At 43.6% G+C, this 22407-nt stretch overlaps 1 protein-coding gene and 1 pseudogene across 2 annotated transcripts in view; both read left to right on the forward strand.

Moving 5' to 3' along the window:
• The window catches only part of SIDT1 (SID1 transmembrane family member 1), a 315540-nt gene that overhangs the window by 141307 nt on the left and 151826 nt on the right, over positions 1-22407 (forward strand). For both annotated transcript variants that reach the window (XM_084835330.1, XM_084835331.1), the window contains exons 12-13: positions 4111-4259; positions 22274-22347. In XM_084835330.1, the coding sequence (XP_084691456.1) occupies positions 4111-4259; positions 22274-22347 (223 nt within the window). The remainder of the gene's footprint in view (positions 1-4110; positions 4260-22273; positions 22348-22407) is intronic.
• Positions 4671-9021, forward strand: LOC146352976 (uncharacterized; annotated as a pseudogene).

Raw genomic sequence — 22407 nt, forward strand, 5'->3', positions numbered from 1 at the left:
ACGAAGGTAGCAAGGCAGCAAATTAACACTGCCAGACACCAAGCTGATTATGATGCCAAGGCTATGGTAGGGGCTATCGCGCTTCGCAGACATGCCTGGTTGAGGTCAGCGGGCCTTGCACAGGAGGGATGTTCCCGTATCGAAGACCTCCCTTGTGATGGTGAGGGTTTTTTTAACTCCAAAACTGACGAGGCCATGGATACTATTCAAAAGGCCAAGAATATGGCAAGGAAGATGGGTTTCTCGCAGGCTCCACCGCCATTTAGACAACACCACTGGTATCAACAGTTGGCTTTTACTCAATCTCAACCTCATCAGGATCGAGTGGTGCAACAGCAAGAAGGTTTCCAACAGAAACGCCAGTTTGCTTCGCCTGACTTTACAAAGAAGCAACGTCTTTGACTGTCCCCTGGAACCACTTCTTCCCAGGGATCATCTTCCCCCTTTCCACTCCCACCTCGCAACTTTTTTTCCATCATGGCAGAGAATAACAACGGACTTGTGGGTCCTTGCTATTATTCATCGAGGTTACAGAATCGAGTTCAACACTCTTTTCCCTGTCTCGGGCATCACATCAGCACTGTCATCCCCACTACTTCGCGAAGAGATAAACAAACTCCTTTCAAAGGGAGCAATCAAACTGGTCCTTCCAACAGAGCTGCATGAGAGCTTTTACTCCCAATACTTTGCAGTGCCCAAAAAGGATGGTGGACTTCGCCCAATTCTGGATCTCAGAGGGGTCAATCTGTTCATTCCACCCAGAAAGTTCAGAGTGACCACATTGACTTCGATCCTACCCTTGCTACAGATGGGAGATTGGTTCACAACCATCGAACTGAAAAACGTGTACTTTCATATCACAATAGAGGAGTTCAGCCAGCGTGTTCTCTGCCTCTCAGTTGATGGTCTTGCCTACCAGTTCAAGGTGCTGCCATTCGGGCTCGCTACAGCTCCACAGGTATTCACACAATGCATGGCCGTGGTGTGCGCCCATCTCAGGTTTCAAGGGATCCAGATCTATCCTTACATCGATGATTAGCTCCTAGTTGCACAGTCAAGGACCCGGCTGCTGGAAAGCATCCAAATTTTGCTGGAACTGTTAGAAGACCTCAGTTTGTTTGTGAACATGGAAAAATCATTCTTAGTGCCATCCCAAGTTGTCCAGTTCATTGGAGCCTCCATAAATTCCCAGGTAGGTCGTGCATTTCTTCCTCGGGGTCGAGCACAGGTGCTAATGCGACTTGCGTCAGAAGTTCTAGCTTGCCATACCATACAAGGCTACACAGTACAGAAACTACTAGAACTGATGGCGGCTACAACTGCAGTGGTCCCATATGCTCGCCTCCACATGAGGACATTGCAAAACTGGTTTATCAGAGTATTTGACCTGCGGCAAGACTCCCAGAGAGTCAGACTACAGCTTACCCCTGCAGTCTGGGCTTCCCTTCAGTGGTGGACTGTGTCATCCAACCTTTTAAGGGGCCTGCCTTTTCAACTTCCCACACCAATGTTGACAGTCACGACAGACATCTCATCAGGCTGTGGTGCTCACTGCACTCGCTTCAATCGTGTCCGACAACAATCGTGTCGGACAACACCACGGTGTTGCAATCGTGTCCGACAACACCATGGTGGTATTCCACCTAAACAAACAAGGCGGGACTCATTCAATGCCATTGATTCGACTGACAATACAAATCTTCGAATGGTGCATTGCACAGGACATCACCTTTATGGCGATGCATATTGCAAGCAAAGACAACATCTTGGCCAACCGTCTGAGCCATTCTTTTCCACTCTTCCATGAATCTGAGCTCAGTCTGAGCATCCACAATTGCCTGTTCCGCCAGTGGGGTCGCCCATCGCATTGGAGGAAAATGCAGGATGCCTTTGTTTCTGCAGCTGTGCAGGCAGAGGTGTGAGATCTCTCGGGGATGCTTTTGCCAGGAATTGGAGGGGAGGTCTCCTGTACATGTTTCTACCCTTTCCTCTTCTCACACGGGTGATTGCAAAACTGGAGAAAGACGGAGCAGAGGGCATCCTGATTGCACCGTGGTGGCCCAGGCAGCCTTGGTTTTCCAAGCTCCTGCAGCAGTCCAGAGGGGATTACCTTTGACTCCCGTTGACACCAGCACTGTTGTCCAGGGACAAAGTCAAGGTGTCACATCCAGATTTACTGACCTTATGCCTCACGGCATGGAGAATCCAGCAGTAGACCAGATAGACTTACCTGCATCTGTTCTACAGTCTGTTCTACAGCTATTCAACAGGCAGCTAGGAAATCTCCTACAAGAAAATCCTGTGCCATTAAATTTACACGTTTTACACTTTTCGCTAGGGACAATTACTTTGATCCTGTCTGTTGTGCTATACAGGATATTCTGAAGTTTTTATTTTCGCTTCATGAGCAAGGACTCCAAAGTTCTTTGAAGGTTTGTCTTGCAGCCATTTTGGCTTCCCGGCTTGTTTACAATGTTTCCTCAGTTTCCTCACATCCTTTGATCCATCAGTTTATGAGGGGAATTAGAAATCTCGTTCCTCCTTTTAAACCTCTAGTACCGACATGGAGTGTATCTGTTGTACTACATGCACTTACCAAAACACCGTTTGAGCCACTCACTACCGCAGATTTGCATCTTCTCACACTGGATGTTTGCAGAGCTCTAGCATTCTATAAAGCAAGAACGGAATTGTTTTGTCAATCTCAGCGATTGTTTGTCTGTTATGGAGGATCTAGAAGGGACTCCCAGTTTCATCCCAGCATTTAGCATCTTGGATAGTTCAAGCTATTAAGCTCTCCTATGAACTACAGGGCTTGGCGTTATCTGGTCCAGTGAGGGCCCACTCAGCCAGAGTGACAGCAACATTGGTGGCTTTTCAGAGAGGGGTTTCGATACCGGATATCTGTCGGTCTGCAACCTGGGCTACCCCTTCCACATTTGTCAAGCATCTCAACGTTCAGGCCTGAAAGGACTGCTCCGTCGGCCGGACAGTGCTGTTAGAGGTTCTTCGATTAGGACAACAACCCACCTCAGGGTAAGTAAGCTTGTTATTCGCCCATATGTGTGATGCACAGAGACCACGAAGAAGAAAGTCAGGTTGCTTACCTGTAACTGGAGTTCTTCAAGCGGTCATCTGTGCATTCACACAACCCACCCACCATCCCTGCTTCGGTGTCAAGATCATCTTAGTTTTGGTACTGGAGTTCCTTGGTCTTAAGGGGCCGCAATTAGCAGTCTCCTTGGAACTGAGGGATTGAGTGGGAACCCCGCTGGAGTATGCGCAGTGGGATTGTGGGGGTGGGGTTCCCACCAAAATTTCTTAGCTATAGAAGTTTCCTGAATCGAAGCTCTGCACAGTGGTCATTTGTGCATTCCCATATGTGTGAATGCACAGATGACCTCTCGAAGAACTCCAGTTGCAGGTAAGCAACCTGACTTTATTTACCTGCTGCCTAGCCAGGCTCTTTGGCAGACTTTGAAGGACTTAACTGCTTTTATATTAAAGTAAAAACCTGCAGTCCTCCCATTGTGGAGCCTTTCCTCATTTACAGCGGGTTCCCAGACAGCGACCACGTGATTGCTGAGAGGGGAAACTTTTAATTTTCAAGGTTCCATCTAACTCAATGAAACATTGCCATCTAGTGGCTGTTTTAATCACGTAACAATTCGACTTAAAATAGTTCATTATTTCTGGATGTTTTTGAGATGGAATAACCAGGAAATACTTCTGGATGTGCCCTGGAGGTTGACAATGTCATGAAAAGGACCACAAACTTCCATGAGTGAGCAATCTCAATAGCAGGATAAAAACTCCATGTGAAGGAGCCCCCTGTGTTAATCACACAGCTTTTGGGGTTCTATAAGGGAACCTATGCACGCAGCATTATTGAAAGGGGCTCTTCAGGTGCTAGTTACTGTAATAGGAGCAGTAGCAGCTTGCTCATTAGGCTCTCCTCACCTCACTGCTTCCCCACCCCCACCACCCCCAGCCACAAATCTTTAATGCCATACCTTTTCCATGAGTTTCAGTTCAGGAGTCACAAGCTCAAGAGGTCTGTTCTCTAAAGCGAGTCATCTCATACTCCAAATATTCCTGTATTATTTCCAGATGAGTCAAGCTCCAGTGGAGGCCAACGGTTATCATCTCTGAATCACAAGCCACCTTCCGGCTCTGACACAGACAGCTCTGTGGAAGAGGAAAGTGACTTTGACACCATGCCTGAAATTGAAAGTGACAAGAATGTCATCCGCACGAAGGTATGTCTTGCAGATTATTTATGCAAGGAATATCTCCTCCTTTATATCCCGCCTTCCCTCTGCAGTATTGTCATTATCTGAGGAGGCTCTTTTGTAAGACTCGCTGGCATCTGAAGTACAGCAACTGCCTATAAGATCTAGAGCATTGTTACCACGCTTGCCTGGGATATGTGAAACACATCTACAGGCTATGGCTCTGTGTTCAGGGAATAAGCCTTTCTGGAATAGGAATGGCTGAGGGAATTTAGCTCACATGTATGCTAGGGGAACCATTTCCCACAGGAACCCTAGTTTCTGCCAGAGGACAGACTGCTGTCTATTCAGTAGAGTTTGCCCCAAAACTGGCATGCTTCAACAAAAACACAAATGATCCGAGCATGTAATGTTGGACTGTTTAGTCAAGATAACAGGATGCACATGAAAGGTACTTAGGAAGCAACAGAGACAAGATCAGAGCTTTTCCAGAAATTGAGTTTTATTGAGAGAATATTAACAAAAGGTAATTAAATAGTTGACTATAGAAGGCTGTCCTGGAAAGGGGAGTGTAAGAACTGCTCTGCTTTAGGGGAGGCAGGAGGAGAATGTGCAGTTTGAAAAACTGAGAGAATAAGAGTTAAAGATGGAGATAAATGTACCAATCCGTCATTAGGCTTGGTCTGTAACACAAGAGAGCGCATAGGAATCTAGAAGGCGCAAAGACTGGGAGTTCCAAAACTTAGGCAGGTTTGTCTTCCAGCAAAACTAATTTCGTGCACACTTGGAGGGCTATGACGAGACTCCCTCAGTTCAAGGTATCTAGGACAATTACAGGTTTGGGAGACAAAAGCTTTCCAAGCAGTGGAATGGTCCTCGAAGGGAAATTTCTAGGTGTGCCCCAGAAGAAATTATTGCTTAACGAAGAGGCATTTGGTCTTTCAGTGTAGTGTACACTTCTTCTGGGAGGAGGCATCTGACATTTCAGGTTTCTTATAGCCAACTATGGCCAGGAAAGACTGTCTGGAAGGAGTGCTCCTAGCACTACCAATTAGAAGGCATTGTGCATCTGTTCGATCTTTTTCTTTTTAATGGATTTTCCATGATAAGAAAAAAGACAGAAGAAGCAGTGGAAAAATACGGGAGGGTTATGAGTGAAAGACAATGTCTGGAACCCCTGTAAAATTCTGTAAATGAGGCAGGATGATAGCACAATAAAAGCCTCATCTGGAAACAACCTAGATTAGAACTGGAGGTAGGTTTGGCATTTATGATCTTAAGAAGTCCCCACTAACTGAAGGCCTACTGCAGTGGGCCTTCAAGTTTATAGCCAGAATCTGATCAGAAGTTGTATGGAAGAGTTTGAGCCTATTCAGCCTGTTCTCTGTCAGTGTTCTCAGAGGAAAGCAGGCGGGAGTTAAGTTACTTCCATCCAGCTGGTAGCTTCGGCCGTGACAGGTAAGGAAGCTGGCAGCCTCTCTGACAACCTAATGGAGGGGGAGCAGGTTCGGAAATGTCAGACAGGTTGACGCATCACTCTTGAGGGGCAGAACGGAGATGCTGTGTTTGAGTAGAGGCCTCATTGATGGGCTAAAAGCCCTTGTCAGTTAGTTGTTCAGGACGAGGGCTATTGCAGCCACACCTTTGCTTGTAAACAGATGCCAAGGGTCAGAGCCTTTGCTAGGAACATTCTCATCTTTACTGCCCCAAATCCTCTCTGTTTGGACTTACTGCCGTCTGGGTGTTTTGCACTCTTCACATGGTCTTTCCATCCAATTTGGACTCTTGTCTCTTTGAACTTTGTATTATTAAGTGCCTGCCATGAAAAGTATTGCTATACCTTTAACAGACCTTGAATTCTTGTTTGCTATGGATGATGTATCTTCAGCGTTGATGAGCCCAGAGCCCTGCTGGCTTGGACTGATCTTGATTCTTCGACTTTTCTGTGCCTGGACCCATGTGGTGTAGGGATACCAAAGTGGAAGCTATGAATGTCGAAATCTCTGCATGTGTGGAATTACTCTGGACTTACACTTGGAGAACAGCAGAGGAAGTTGGCAGCTGTGCAGTTTGCTGTGTTTGAAAGAGCTCCAGTATTTCCAGGTTTTAATTTGTTTTAACTTCTCCTAGGAATCCTATGCATGGTCCTGTTTGTATCTGTTTTTAATTGTTTTAAAAGAATTAGCCCAGCACTGTGCAGCTTTGTCCTTGGACCTTGCAGGTTGTTTTTCTTTTGGAAGGTGGAAAGATCTGAGAAGATAAAACTAAAACAGCAGTTATAGCAGCAGGAGGTCTTGAGCATTTCTGTGCCTGATTGCTTCACCTGCTTATCGTGGACTCAGACTCTGTGAGCTGTTGCAGCTTGATGGCTATTTGAATTTCAGCATCTAGCAAACTGTTTGTGATCTCTTCACACCCAAGCCTGGTTGCTGCAATTGAAGGGTCTGTAAAGGTAAAGAAGGAACTAAGAAGCGAAATCTCTAAAGACTGTGCAATAAGAAGGTGGCTGGCAGTCTTTGGAGGACAACGAGAAGAGAGGAAAGGAGAAAGGAAGACACTGCTGGAGGTGTAGTACATAGTCGGTAATATCCAGAGATGCCGCCCAAGCTAGGAGTGCATGGATTGTGGAGACAACCAGACAGTGGTGGCAGGGAATTTGGGAACTTACAGTCTTACACAATGGGTCCCAGAAAGCGAGCTAGAAGCCCTTCAGCCTTGCTTGCTTCTCTTGATCCTAAACAACTCAAAATTGATCACTTTTCTGCTCTGACTAATACTTGTGCAAGCACCAGAGGGTATGCAATACCAGTGTCTAACAGTTTTGATTGTCTGAATATAGAAGAGACGCTTTTGTATGAGCTTAACAATAATATGCCACCTCTCTCAGGAGGCTTGCTGGTAAAACTGATGTTGTGGATTCTGCCATTGATCTTGGAAATATTTTGGCTGACCAGTTTTGTTTGGTCTCAAAAATGGTTCGGTCTCCTTAATGATATTAACATTAAGTTAGACAATCTTTTGTCTTTTAAGAAAAGTGGTAAACTTGATAATTTCCTGTTTGATTCTACTCCAGGGAAGGGGCTACCCCAAGAGAAGGTTAAGGGCAAGCAGAATCTCGTTGCCACTCAAATTAGTGGCAACTTAGAGACAGGTGTTCTCTCTCAGACTAAGTACCCAGCACAAGCCAGGGCCAGCCCCCCAGGAGTTCCTTAGTTTACTCACAAGAGTACAAGAAGGTCCTTTGAAACACCACAGTTTTTTGGAAAAAGCTTCCTTCCAGCTGGTGCTCAAAACTTGTCAGATAGTTTGGCAGTTTTACCAATTAACAGATATCATCCTCCTTGGAACGTAAAATCAAAAGCAACATACTTCTTGCACTCTCTCTTAAAATGTAACCATAAGTATATTGATTTACTAAGTGTTAGGACCCTCTTTCTTTAAAAGATACTTGTTTACCTCTGCTACACCTGCTACTCTTTTTTAGATTATGAAAAAAAGAGAAGATGTTGAAGGAGAGGCGGGTAGTCCCCACCCAGGTATTTTGCAATACCGTTCAACTCCCCCTGTTGAACTCTCACAGAAAGCAGGCTTCAAATTCAAATACAACAGTTATAACAAGATTGCCTAGGAAGTTAGAAGATCTCACTCACAACCTAATTAGTCAGGATGAGCCTAAAGTAGCACAGCTGCCCAAAAGTTCAGCTTTACCAATAGGGCGCTTTGAGGATTCTTCAGAAGAAAGGTTGATTGATTCTTTTGCCACTCTCCCTTTTACTGAAAAAATATCTATCATAGATAGGCTGGGGACCTTAAGAAGCACTCTCTTGAGCATGAGAACCTCTAGATTTATCTCTTCAGCTACAGTAGTGTCAAATCCTCATTTGAGTGATGGTCTAGTTCGGTTCCCATCAAACAGTCAATCCTCCTGTTGCTCTTGGGGACACTGATAAATTTCAGTCACCTAAGTAATATTAGTTTTCTCATGATTATACACTAGCACAACAGTGGACAGCTTGACGCTTCTTGGAATCTCCTGAGCACGGCACAGAATTACCATGTAAAAGCACCAGTTCTTTGGTTCTAGTACAACCTTTACTTTCTAGTAATGGGTACATATATGGTGATCAAGATATAGATACAATTATACCAGCCTGACAATTACATGTACTTCCTTGGAATATCCTGGGCTGGGGAGACAAGTTCTATGATGCAGATTTTGCCATTTATCTATAAAAATTCAAGATTCTTTGCTTACAGGAAACATGGGCTCATGAAACTAATTTACCATCCCTTCAGGGATTTTATTCATTTTCTGTCCTGGCTGTAAAAACTAGTGTAAAAAGTCGTGGTAGTGGTGGTCTTACTATATTTCAGTTGATTTGCAAGTTGACATACGACCATTGACTAGCATTTCTCAGCAGTACATGCAGGTCCTTTTTATAAAGGGAAAGTATATAGGCTCCTTTATTTGTATAAAAGTTTATTTTCCACCTACCCTGTCCAGAGATTTAGGTCTTAATAGCATTTGGAACAGTTCATTTGAAACCTTGACTCTTCTCGAGTTTCAGTTTCTCAATATAAGATTTTTGTTATGTGGGGATTTTAATTGGGGTTGACCTGTCGAAACAAGTGCATGGCACCAACTATGGTGGCTGCTCCCAACATTTACTTACAGATAGAGTTTCCCAGGATAAAACTATAAATATAAGTCAGGCTTGAGGGTCGTAGATGTTTTATTTTTGCATAACCTACAATGCTTGCATGGAACCTGTTATGACAAGACTATGGACACCCATACCTATTTGACTAACAGGGATGCCAGTACAATAGATTATATGGCAGTTTTGGTCAATGTATTGACTGACATATACAGTTTTGAGGTTGGCAACAGGGTTGAAAGTGATCATTTCCCCTTGCTGCTAACAATTGATCTCCTAAATCCCTGTCCCCCTCATTCTTTCCAACACTTGGATGGAGTTCATTTTTGAGAATGGAGAATTCACTGGTCAATCAACCTTGGGTCCTCTATTTCTCAGACACTGGAGAGCATTATTTTTAAATTACCTCTCCAAGGAATCCTGAACTCTGATTCAGATGCTTTACATTCTTATCAAACCATTATTCATAATCTTAAACCTAAGCTGGTCTGTACTAAACAGTTCAATCCTAATAGATTAGTAACTAATAGATGTTTTTAAATTTATTTTTCTTGTAACACACACTTCCACACCAGTGGGACTCTGCTTTTAACCTCTAGTGAGTAGAGGACCAGGCACAGGCTAGTCTAAAACAATCAGAAAGCTAGACACAAAAAGGGAAAAGAGGTTATGGAAGGACAAGACTCTCCAGTGGTGGTGACTTGCAAGGTGTGTGCATTGTTCGTTTTCTTGCCTGAGAACAACATAGCCTACACCTGCAACAAGTGCAAGTTGATCACACTGCTGGAAGAAAAAGTAAGGACTGGAGCGGCGACTGTTGACGCTACGGGGAATAAGAGAACACGAAGAGTTCTTGGACAGAAGGGTGGAACTACAGCAGCAAAGTGAAGACTAGAAGCTTTAAGAGCAACAGCAAGCTGAGGCAGAAGTGGGAAATACTGAGGTGAGGAAAAATGGAGTAGAGGATACTCCTTGGAAAAGGGTGACAGTTAGGGGAAGAAGAACTAGACGCCACTCTGCACCAGTGGAAGCAGTGGAGCTATGGAACCGATTCCAGGTACTTGAGGGTGAGGCTGGAGGACAGCCTGCAGAGGAAGAATTACAGGGGAACCTGCATGAGAGTGAGCAAGAGGCTGAAGGTCAGTCAAGCAGAGGCTATGAAACCCAGGCCTACAACAAGAAGAAGAGAAGAGTGGTAGTAGTGGGAGACTCCTTGCTACATGGGATCGAAACCCAAGTATGTCGCGAAGACCCATGGACTCGCCAGGTATGTTGTCTCCAGGGAGGACAGATTAGAGACGTGACTGAAAGGTTGCCTGCACTCATAAAGCCCACTGACAGGTATCCCTTTCTTCTCATCCATGTGGGAACAAATGATACCGCCAAGCGGAGCTATGAAGAAATCACGTCAGACTTGGAAGCTTTGGGAATGAAACTCAAGAACTTTGGGGCCCAGATAGTTTTCTCATCCATCCTTCCAGTAGTTAGAAGAGGGATAGAAAGGGAACGAAAAATACTCCGGGTGAATGACTGTCTACGAAGGTGGTGCCGACGAGAGAGATTTGGATTCTGGGACCATGGCCTATACTTCCTGGAAGATGGGCTGTTGGCAAGGGACAGGTTGCACCTCACAAAGGCTGGGAAGAATGTGTTTGGCCACAGCATGAAGAACTTCATCAGGAGGGCTTTAAACTGAATCCTACGGGGAAGGGAGATGTAAAGTTGGGGGCAGCAATGGACGAAGGCTCATGCACCACAACGGAGAGAACAGCTCTAATAGCGCCCAATAATAGTCTTCAGAAACATGTAGGAAGAAAGACAGACTATGAAGCACATGGTCTTCGATGGCTATATACTAATGTCCAGAGTATGGGATACAAACAGAACGAACTTGAACTCTTGCAGATCAAATTTGCAGATGACACAAAATTGGGCGGGATAGCTAATACTTTGGAAGACAGAAACAAAATTCAAAGTGATCTGGATAGACTGGAGCGCTGGGCAGAAAACAACAGAATGACATTTAATAGGGATAAATGCCAAGTTCTGCACCTAGGAAAAAGAAATGAAATGCACAGTTCCAAGATGGGGGGTACGTGGCTCAACAACACTACAAGCGAGAAAGATCTTGGAATTGTTGTCCATCACAAGCTGAATATGAGCCAACAATGTGATGTGGCTGCAAAAAAGGCCAATGCCCTTTTGAGCTGCATTAATAGAAGCATAGCTTCCAAATCCCAGGGAGTACTAGTTCCCCTCTACTCAGCACTGGTTAGGCCTCATCTGGAGTACTGTGTCCAGTTCTGGGCACCACACTTTAAGAAGGATGCAGACAAACTGGAGAGGGTTCAGAGGAGGGCTACAAAGATGATCAGGGGACTGGAAACAAAGCCCTATGAAGAGGGACTGAAAGAACTGGGCATGTTTCGCCTTGAGAAGAGAAGACTGAGGGGAGATATGATAGCACTCTTCAAGTACTTGAAAGGTTGTCCCAGAGAGGAAGGCCAGGATCTTTTCTTGATCATCCCAGAGTGCAGGACACGGAATAATGGGCTCAAGTGACAGGAAGCCAGATTCCGACTGAACATCAGGAAAAACCTCCTGACTGTTAGAGCAAGATGACAATGGAACCAATGACCTAAGGAGGTGGTGGGCTCTCCCACACTGGGGGCGTTCAAGGCGAGGCTGGACAGCCATCTGTCAGGGATGCTCTGACTTGGATTCCTGTATTGAGCAGGGGGTTGGACTCAATGGCCTTGTAGGCCCCTTCTAATCCTACTATTCTATGATTCTTAATAAAAAGGTAAAGGTGTCCCCAACCAGTCGTGTCTGACTCTAGGGTGCAGTGCTCATCCCCGTTTCTAAGCCGAAGAGCCAGCGCTGTCCGAAGACGCTTCCGTGGTCATGTGGCCGGCATGACTGAACACCGAGGTGCACGGAACGCTGTTACCTTTCCCACCGAAGCGGTACCTATTTATCTACTTGCAATTTCTTGCTTTCAAACTGCTAGGTTGGCAGGAGCTGGGACTGAAGACGGGAGCTCACTCCGTCACGCGGCACTCGGGTCTCGAACTGCTGTCCTGCCGACCTTCTGGTCTGCAGTTCAGCGTCTTAACCACTAAGCCACCGTGGCCCATGATTCTTAATAGAAGAGGGGAGTAACTGAGACTTGGTGGGATGACTCTCATGACTGGAATACAGCAATTGCGGGATATAACTTGTTCAAAAAGAGCAGGAGGAACAGAAAGGGAGGTGGGGCTGCACTGTATGTGAAAAATACATATCTCTGCACAGAAATACAGGAGGATGAGCTTGGTAGCCCCATCGAGAGCATCTGCATCAAAATAAATGGAGCAAAGAATAAAAGGAACATGGTGGTCAGAGTCTACTACCAGCCACCCAACCAAGGAGAAGACGAAGGTGAAAGTTTTGAAAAGCAAATAGCCAATGTTTCAAGGAAGCGTGATGTAGTAGTAATGGGGGACTTCCATTTCCCTGATATTTGTTGGGAGACAAATTCTGCAAGACTTGGCCCCTCCAGGAAATTCCTGACTTGTGTGGTGGATAACTTCCTCCTACAGAAAGTAGAGGAAGGAACGAGAGGATTGGCTATCCTTGACTTGATCCTAACCAACAGAGATTACTTAGTGGATGAAGTAGCAGTTACAGGAACTCTGGGGGAAAGTGACCATGTTATACTTGAGTTCTTGATTCTAAGGGAAGCAAAAGCCGAGAGTAGTCAAATGCATACCATGGATTTTAGGAAAGCTGATTTTAATAAACTCAGAACAATGATCAGTAAGGTCCCATGGCAAGCGACACTAATGAGAAAAGGAGTCCAATATGGGTGGGAGCTTTTAAAAAAGGAAATTCTCAAGGCACCATTACAAACAATTCCAACAAGAAGAAAAGGCGGAAGACAACAGAAGAAGCCAGTGTGGCTTCACAGAAAGCTTAGAGATGACCTGAAAACAAAAAAGGACACATATAGGAAGTGGAAAGAAGGCCAAGTAACAAAGGAAGAGTACAGGCAGGTAGCACAGAATTGCAGGGATGGCATCAGGAAGGCTAAACCTGAGAACGAGCTGAGGCTAGTGAGGGATGCTAAAAGCAACAAAAAGGCTTTCTTCAGCTACATGCATAGTAACAGACAGAGGAAAGAAATGGTTGTTCAGCTGTTAAATAAGTATGGCAAAATGATAACAGATGACAAAGAAAAGGCTGAGGTGCTCAATTCCTACTTTGGCTCAGTCTTCTCCCAAAAGAGGGTCTATGAGCCCCCTGGCAAAGGCAAAGAACAGGCTGAAGGGGCAGGATTGCAGCTTGAGATCGATAGACAATGGTCAAGGAACACCTCATTACTTTGAATGAGTTCAGATCTCCAGGGCCAGATGAACTGCACCCTAGAGTAAGAAAGGAACTGGCAGAAGGACTCTCAGAACCACTGTCTATTCTCTTTGAGAAATCGTGGAGGATGGGTGAAGTGCCAGAGGACTGGAGGAGGGCTAATGTTGTCCCTATCTTCAAAAAGGGTAAAAAGGAGGAACCTGGGAACTACAGACCAGTCAGTCTGACATCACTCCCAGGGAAAATTCTGGAGCAGGTGATAAAGCAATCCATCTGTAAGCACCTTGAAAACAATGCAGTGATTACTTGAAGACAACATGGATTTGTCGAGAACAAATCCTGCCACACAAATCTGATCTCATCTTTTGATCAAGTCACTTCCCTTGTGGACTGTGGGAATGCTGTAGACATCATATACCTCGACTTCAGCAAAGGTTTCGATAAAGTGCCCCATGATCTCCTGATGAGCAAACTCGCTCAAAGTGGGCTAGATGAAACAACGATCTGGTGGATCCACAGTTGGCTACAGACTCAGACTCAAAGAGTGCTTATCAATGGGACCTTCTCAAACTGGGGAGAGGTAACAAGTGGGGTACCGCAGGGCTCAGTCCTGGGCCCAGTGCTCTTCAACATTTTTATTAATGACTTGGAGGAGGAGGTGCAGGGAATGCTGATCACATTTGCAGATGACACAATATTGGGCAGGATAGCAAATACTTTGGAAGACAGAAACAAAATTCAAGATGATCTTGATAGACTGGAGCGCTGGGCACAAAACTACAGAATGACATTTAATAGGGATAAATGCCAAGTTCTGCACCTAGGAAAAAGAAATCAATGCACAGTTACAAGATGGGGGATACGTGGCTCAACCACACTACAAGCGAGAAGGATCTTGGAATTGTTGTCGATCACAAGGTGAATATGAGCCAACAATGTGATGTGGCTGCAAAAAAGGCAAATGCTCTTTTGGGCTGCATTAATAGAAGCATCGCTTCCAAATCCCGGGAAGTACTGGTTCCCCTCTCCTCAGCACTGGCTAGGCCTCATCTGGAGTACTGTGTCCAGTTCTGGGCACCACACTTTAAGAAGGATGCAGACAAACTGGAGAGGATTCAGAGGAGGGCAACAAAGATGATCAGGGGACTGGAAACAAAGCCCTATGAAGAGAGACTGAAAGAACTGGGCATGTTTAGAAGAGAAGACTGAGGGGAGATATGATAGCGCTCTTCAAGTACTGGAAAGGTTGTTCCAGAGAGGAAGGCCAGGATCTCTTCTCGATCATCCCAGAGTGCAGACATGGAAGAATGGGCTCAAGTAACAGGAAGCCAGATTCCAGCTGAACATCAGGAAACACCTCCTGACTGTTAGAGCAATACGACAATGGAACCAATAATGTAGGGAGGTGGTGGGCTCTCCCACACTGGAGGCGTTCAAGACGAGTCTGGACAGCCATCTGTCAGGGATGCTCTGACTTGGATTCCTGCATTGAGCAGGGGGTTGGACTCGATTGCCTTGTAGGCCCCTTCCAACCCTACTATTCTATGATTCTATGCTCTTACATGCCCATTGTTGGGAGCTTGCCTGCAATGAAATTTTGAAGCCGGAGAAGGAAGGGAAGAAAGAGCTCCATGTGAAATACTGGTATTTCACATGGCATCTGATTTTACTGCCCCAAACTGGAACCGTTGGCCTCTGCAGAAGTTTAATAGCTTCAGTACAGCAAAGGATCCAATCAGCCTCCAGAAACTTCTTTCTCCCCCTCCACTTTAATTTCTCCTAAATAGCTGTAGGACTCAAATAACCCCAAAGGGAGGGTTAGGACTATGTGGCGTCATGATCGAGAAACTGCTGGGGCTTTTAAATAGGTTCTACAGTTTTAGAAAAGCTAGAAAAAGCCCTCAGCCACTTCACCTCATAAAATTCATTTAAGTACATGCAATCTTTACAAACCCTCCACAGCCTCCTAAATTCCTCTGAAGTACTACCTCTCTGAAAGGAGCCACTTGGCTTAGGGAATTCTCTCTACCCCCCAGCCCCATGCACATTTCCAATCACCATTCTTCTTTTCTTCTTCCCTCCCCCTCTTTCTTTCTTTCTTTCTTTCTTTCTTTCTTTCTTTCTTTCTTTCTCTTCTTTATTGCATCCAGAGCATATCTTGGGGAATTTTTAAAGAGCATTCTCTTTAGCAGGCAAGAGAAGTTCTGAACAGTATTTGACTTTGTACAAACAGACAAGAGGGTTGGTTTTTCTCCTCCTCACGCAAGTCTTTGAGAAGAGTGGGTTCACATGGTCACAGAGAAACAAATCTGGGGCTGTTTTGTTTGTCAGTTGCCATTATGCAGCAACAGGAAGGGCTGTAGCTCAGTGGTAGAGCCCCTGCTTGGCATGCAGAAGGTCCTAGGTTCAGTCCCCAGCATCTTCAGGTAGGGCTAGGAAAGAATCCTGCCTGAAACCCTGGAGAGCTGCTGCTGCCAGTCAGTGTCGACAATACTGGGCTAGATGGACCCAGGGTCTGACTCAGTATATGTGAGCTTCCTATGTTCCTCTGAAAGGTTAAATATTGATAATTTGTGCAATTCGATGTATGCCTACTCAGAAGTCCCATTATTTTTAATGAGGCTTACCCTCAGGAAAGGGTGCATAGGATTCCAGCACAAGTTACTTTTGCAGGGAGGTTTGCACCTTGATGTTCTGCATGTTTACTCAGAAATAAGTCCTGAGTTGTGAGCATGGTACTGCAGGCTTAATACAGTGCCTACCCAATTCCGTCTAATGAATTGACTACCCTTTCAGCTCAGTTTTATGCATGTTTTGTCATTTGTGGGTTTGGGGTTTTTTTTTGCATGAACTCTAGCTTCAGTGGTGAGGGAAAGGCACTTAGTACATGCTCAGAGTTTCTCCATAACGTAGCCCTAGTTTTGAAAACAGACTCATTGGCTGAATCCTGGTGAAGTCTTGGCACAAATGAAGTTATGGGGAGGAAGATACAATGAGAGCTTGTGCATAAGAAGGAGGAGGTAGAGAGGAGTTGCACAAAACAAGACATCTGTTTTGATTAAGAGTTGCTGGAGGATGGTAGGATGAGGGATGGTTGCATGGAGGAGAATAGAATTGGTAGGGGGAGAATGTAAGTGCTCAGTGGTGAAAGAAAAACATTCTGCACATGCTCAGAGGCACTCTATATTTAAGAACATAAGAAGAGTCGTGCTGCATCAGACCAAGGTCCATCTAGTCCAGCATTCTGTTCACATAGTGGCCAACCAGATGCCCATAGGAAACCCACGAGCAGGACATGAGTGCAATAGCACCTTCCCACCCACATTACCCTGCTGCTAACACTGGTGAAATGTAAATAAATTCTAGTAATTCTAAATTTGCATGCATGTATATCCTTCAGGAACTTTGCAGGTTTCTTGCCTAGGGGACACCTCTAATGACCTGTGCATTTTCATACAAATTTACCTAAAAACTGTTGGGGAAGGAGTGAATGGAAGGGAAAGCAAATCACTCCCTTCCCCAAATTGGAGAACTCCCCTTCCACAAGAACTGCTGCACCTATCCTTCTGAAACTTTGCTGGTTTCTTACTTAGGGAGAACTGTAGGCTGTCTGTAATTTTCATAACAATGGTCCACAAGGAACATAGGGAGATAAATATGTCCTCTTTGGAGACCTCAAAATGTCAAGGCCACCCTTGCACAAAAACCTTTGTGGCTATCATTCTGAAATTTGGCAGACGTGATCTCCTCTGATGGGGCAATGATTCCTGAAATTTTTATCCACTTCTTCCAGCTAATAAAAATGTTATTGGTAGTTCCCTTTAAAAGAAAATCAAAATATAAACCCTGCACCTATTTTTTTTTCTGACATTGGGCAGGTGTAATCTCCTTCTAGGGGGCTACTGTGCCTGAAATTACCATCCAGTTCTGACCAAGAGAAAAAAGTTACATTTTTTTTTCTAATTTCCCATGGTAGTCAACAGGAAGCATAAAGACTCATTTTTCCAAACCTTGACTCAGGTTTGGTGCTGAGCTGAAGTGGTCCAACTACAAATTGGCCCGAGCAGAAGCGGGATGTTTTCCAAAATGCTGAATTGGGGTCTGAGTTGAAGTGGGGTGGAGGGTCAGTGCACACTTCTTATGTATGTATGTAATCTGTACGCACACACAAGCACACCGCATGTACACACCACACACACACACACACATTAGACGTGCGCTTAGACTTGGATATATGCGCACATTTTTGTTATGGGCCTGTGCCCCGGATCTTTTAAAAACCTAGGAATGCCCCTGGCCATCAGATTGATCATTGCTGAGAGTTTAAATATCTTAGCATTCATTTTACAGAAAATCTTTCCTGGAAAGCTCATGTAGTAGCAACTAAAGTAATGGCCTTAAGAACTGTTGGAGCCATGCTTAAATTTTATCATACTGCGGGAGGCAGTTTAGTTGATCCAGCTCTGAAAATTTTGGGGGGTAAGGTAATTGCCCAAATTTATATGGGGCTGCAGTTTGGGGTTGGGATGATTCTCTAACAGTCAAATTGGAGGCCCTTCAAAATAGATTTCTTAGAAAACTTTTAATTTTGCCTCCTGGCACTCCTGCTGCCTCGGTTTGGGCAGAGGTTGGTCTTCCCTCCATTAGAGCTTGTATCCACTGTGCCTTGATTCATTACTGGAGAATTTTAAAAGAATCTTCTGTCCAGGTTTGGTCCAAATTATGTTATGAACAGCTGTTAAATTGTAAATTCTGGAGCTCAAGATATTATAATTCACTACAATCCTATTTCACCTCAGTTGATATATTTTCTACTCTGAAATCAAAAGAGAGGCTTCGTGAATGTATCTTTGGTCACAGTGTTTTCCTGGACAGACAGGCCATTAATAACTCAAAATTTTCAAAATGGTATAGGCTCTACAAATATGACCACCAAAGAGCTGCCTATTTGACAAAGCTTACTTTCCCAAAACTTAGGCAAGCTTTTACAGCTCTTTGTTTTCAAACTATGCCAACAGCTATGATTGACGACGGCAGATATTCTCAAATTTCTTAGGCTCACCGTTTATGTACTTGTGATGCCCCAGAGATTGAAGATCTGCCACATTATTTGCTGTCCTGCCCTTTATATTCTGAACCAAGGTCTAAATTTCTGGGTTCTGTTTTCTTATCGGTACTGTAACACCGTTCCAGAGAAGATTTTCTATCTTCTGTCCGATACAGATCCCACCGTAACTCACAAGGTCTCTCTTTTTGCTTTGGTAGCATTGGAAATTCGTGCAAAATTTATCTCTGATAATGCAGTTGACTGTTTTGGGGATGCTTTGTTTTTAAAATTAAGACAGTCTTTTAGCTGTCTTAATTTTCAGATCATAATTATCCATTTAAATGTGGAAGCAGTATATTCTACATTAATTTAAATGAATTTAAAATAATGTACTGTGAATATATTCTAGTCTTAACCATTTCAGATTTTGACCTCAGGTTGTATCTGCTCTAATTTGTTTTAGTTGTTTTGTATTTGTGAATGGCCTATGGCCCACTACTAAATAAAAATGAATGAATGACTTACTCTTGAACCTGTGTAGACTCTTGGATTTGATAGGGCTTGACCCATGTAGCACTGAGGTTTCAACTAAGATTTCAAGGTTAGACTAAACCTCTACGTGTGTGGATTAGTTTAGATCTTTTTCTAGAACTCTTGTGTTTGATTGACTGGGATGGCTTACCCAAGGAATAATTCAAGCCCCTCACCCTGTATTTGGAAACTCTTGTCTTGGATTGCCTGGGATGAATTATGCCAGGAATCCTTCGAGCCCCTTGTCCTTTGTTTCGAGCCATAGAGATTGCAATGGGGAAACCAAGTTCTGGATCTCTGACACAGTTACAGTTATTAGCTTTGGATTGTGTTGGAATTACTTATGGAGCCTATAGCTAATTCTCACCAGCTATATGATTTCTGAAGAATGTAACCATTAAGCTTTTACCATGGGATTTGCTACAATAAAAGAGTCTTGCTGATTTGGGATGTCCTGTGTCAGAATGCCAGAGTGTGTACGTGAAGGATTGGACCCACGAGACCATGTTTTCTCCAAAATTGGATCCTAAAATAGTAACAAACAGTTCTTCCAAATATGTCAATCAATTCTCTCCCTCTTCTCATTCTTTAAATTCTCTTATTTTGAAGTGGCATCTTCTGCTGTTACTGTCCAGTTCTTTTAATTTGTCTTCCATTATGTGTGCATTTATCAAACATTTATCATGTGCCACATGCACATATCTAATATCTGATTCATTCTTTTCCAATCTTTCTAAAATGATCTTCTGGCTATTTCTTAACATTTTCTAGTTTACAGGATTGCTGTTTACTTGTTACTTTAGTGTCTTGAAACCTATAAGAGCCCTCAGAGCCCTCCTTCTGTCCAGTGCCCTGTCAGCAAGAGCCAGGAAGGTCCAGAGGAGGATGGAGGCTTTTACAGTCTCCCATTACTCAGATTTTGTTGTTAGCTAGATGGGTATATCTACATAAACGTTTCCAATAGAATATTAAGATTGCATCATAAGTTATTGTTGAAAAATACCCTTTAAAATATTGCAAATGGATAAATTTTATATCAAAAATATTATAATTTGTTCAATTTAAGCTATACAGATTAAATGACTATCACTGTATAATAATATACCCTCCCATAATCTTACCAATACATTATTATTTTTATTATTATTACAAAATATTAAACAAAACATTTCATTCAATTATTAATTTAATTAGAACCATTAAAACAGAGTATAATTCTACTCAGTTAATGCCAATTAAGCAAAATAGAGAAAAAGGAGACTGATAATATTCCACTCAGTTCTCTACAAAAAGAATAAAATAAAATGAAATAAAAACTTTAATGGATAATTAGCTATGTTCTCAACCATTAATATCAATTCTATTCAGATAATAAACTAGAACCTCAAGTCAGAACAGAGGCAAAACACACAGAGAGAACATGAAAAAATGCTGATTCATTCAAATCTTCCAGGATTGACAGCAAATTTCTAACTCCAGAAGAAGTTGATTCTTTCTCACAGCAGTTAATATGTTAATACACAGGTATGGTATTAAATAGTTTACCATGACTAAAGACTAAATAAAGTAGATGTAACAAACAAAAGATAGTTTAACACAGCTAATTTTAAAGCAAACTAATCTGTGAGGAAATGAATTAATGATGACTAATTCCCTAATGTTTGTTTTTTGTTGTTGTATGAATCAACTAAGCTTCAGTGTTAATTCATTCCCTCACAGATCTGTTTGAAGTTAGCTGTATTAATGTTGATGAGTTGACCAAGGCTCAGTAACAATGAACTGAAACAGCATACAGCTATTAAGTTGATCAACTCTACCAAGAAAAGAATGGTGAATCCAAACTCCAGGGGTTTGTTAATCAGTTCTTCTCAGGACAGTTAATTTAACTCTCAAAATAATCTGTAAATCAAATTCATGCTTTATAACTACCCCAATTACAAGCAGTAGGCTTCTAAGTAACGGGCCGTGGTGGCTTAGTGGTTAAGACGCTGAATTGCAGGCCGGAAGGTCAGCAGGACAGCAGTTGGAGACCCAAGTGCCGCGTGACGGAGTGAGCTCCCGTCTTCAGTCCCAGCTTCTGCCAACCTAGCAGTTCGAAAGCAAGAAATTGCAAGTAGATAAATAGGTACCGCTTCGGCGGGAAAGGTAACAGCGTTCCATGCACCTCGGTGTTCAGTCATGCCGGCCACATGACCACGGAAGCGTCTTCGGACAGTGCTGGCTCTTCGGCTTAGAAATGGAGATGAGCACCACACCCTAGAGTCGGACACGACTGGTTGGGGACACCTTTACCTTTTACCTTTTTAGGCTTCTAAGTATACCCATTGATGTCAATGTCAGAAAATCTTCCTATCTTTTTCTTTACAGCAGTCCTCAGTTCACTGCTGTTAATTCCACTGCTTCCCTTGTGACTCCCCAAGCGTGTGCGCATTTAGTGCTCAGCATGATTGCCAAGGCAGGTTCTTATGGGGAAAGAGCCTAGAAGTTCTTTCTCTGGCAGCAGGACATTCCACTTGGAGCATGGGTCTAATCCAAATGCTGCAACTAGGGTGATGTCAGGGAGGTCAAGACTGACAGAGCTGGCCCCTCTTGCCTCGTCCTCCTTGCAATCTTCTTCCAAAGAGCTTTTTAATTTAATAAGAGTTTTAGCTGGAGCCCTTGTTATTTTTATTTCATGAGCTGTACTTCATTGTTTTTTATTACATGTCTTATTTCATTGTATTAGATTTTACCATAAATATTCAGAGAGCCTAGCTGTGGAATATTATAAAAATAAATTAAACAATAAGAACTGTGCAGTGGAGTAGTTTTAGGGAATGTTGGCAATTAATTCTGGCTGTTAGAGGTGAAGGGCAGCATTCCTCTCCTCCCTTGTTGACAGAAGGGTGGGAGGCAGCATGCAGGGAGGCCAAAGTGCAGGGCAGCCCACTAGAATTCAAAGTAGAGTAGAAATCTTCCATGCTACTCCTGGTCTTCTTGGTGGTGCTCCTGCCCTTGCCAAAGTGAGAATGCATGCTGGTGTGCAGAGGACTCTGCATTATCCACACAAATGGTGTAGCCATGTTTAGGAATTTCATTGGGAGGAATTCCAATATCCCTCTAGTTTATTTTCTGAGATCACTTCCCCTCAAACCGTTTACCACCAAAGGAAATAAACCCATGCAAGAAGTCAATGGAGCTTTGGGGCCTTAAGTTGTTCTTTCTTAAGTTCTTTCTGGTCTCAGTGCATTCAAATACATGATATATGTGCCTGCACAGAGCACACACTGGTAACATTACAGAACTAAAACCCGGAAGTTCTCTTGTCTCCCTTTCCTTAAGGGAGGAGGTTTTGCTTCATGTTGTTGACTTGAGGGGTCGACAAGCACCTTCTCAGCTCAAAATTTCTTGAACCCTTGCTAGTTTATAGTCCTCTCAAGTATCACAAGATAGTAAGTTCTCTTTCTCTCTCATTCTAGATGTTCCTCCATCTGTCCGATTTATCCAGAAAGGACCGGAGAATTGTCAGCAAAAAGTATAAAATTTATTTTTGGTAAGTAGCTGGCAGGCACCCTGAGTTAATCTCTCACTCAGCTCAGCCTTTTGCAACGTG

Source organism: Heloderma suspectum, chromosome 2 (genome assembly GCF_057233095.1).
Source record: "Heloderma suspectum isolate Gila_16-S chromosome 2, 16-S_ref, whole genome shotgun sequence".
Classification (NCBI taxonomy): domain Eukaryota; kingdom Metazoa; phylum Chordata; class Lepidosauria; order Squamata; family Helodermatidae; genus Heloderma; species Heloderma suspectum.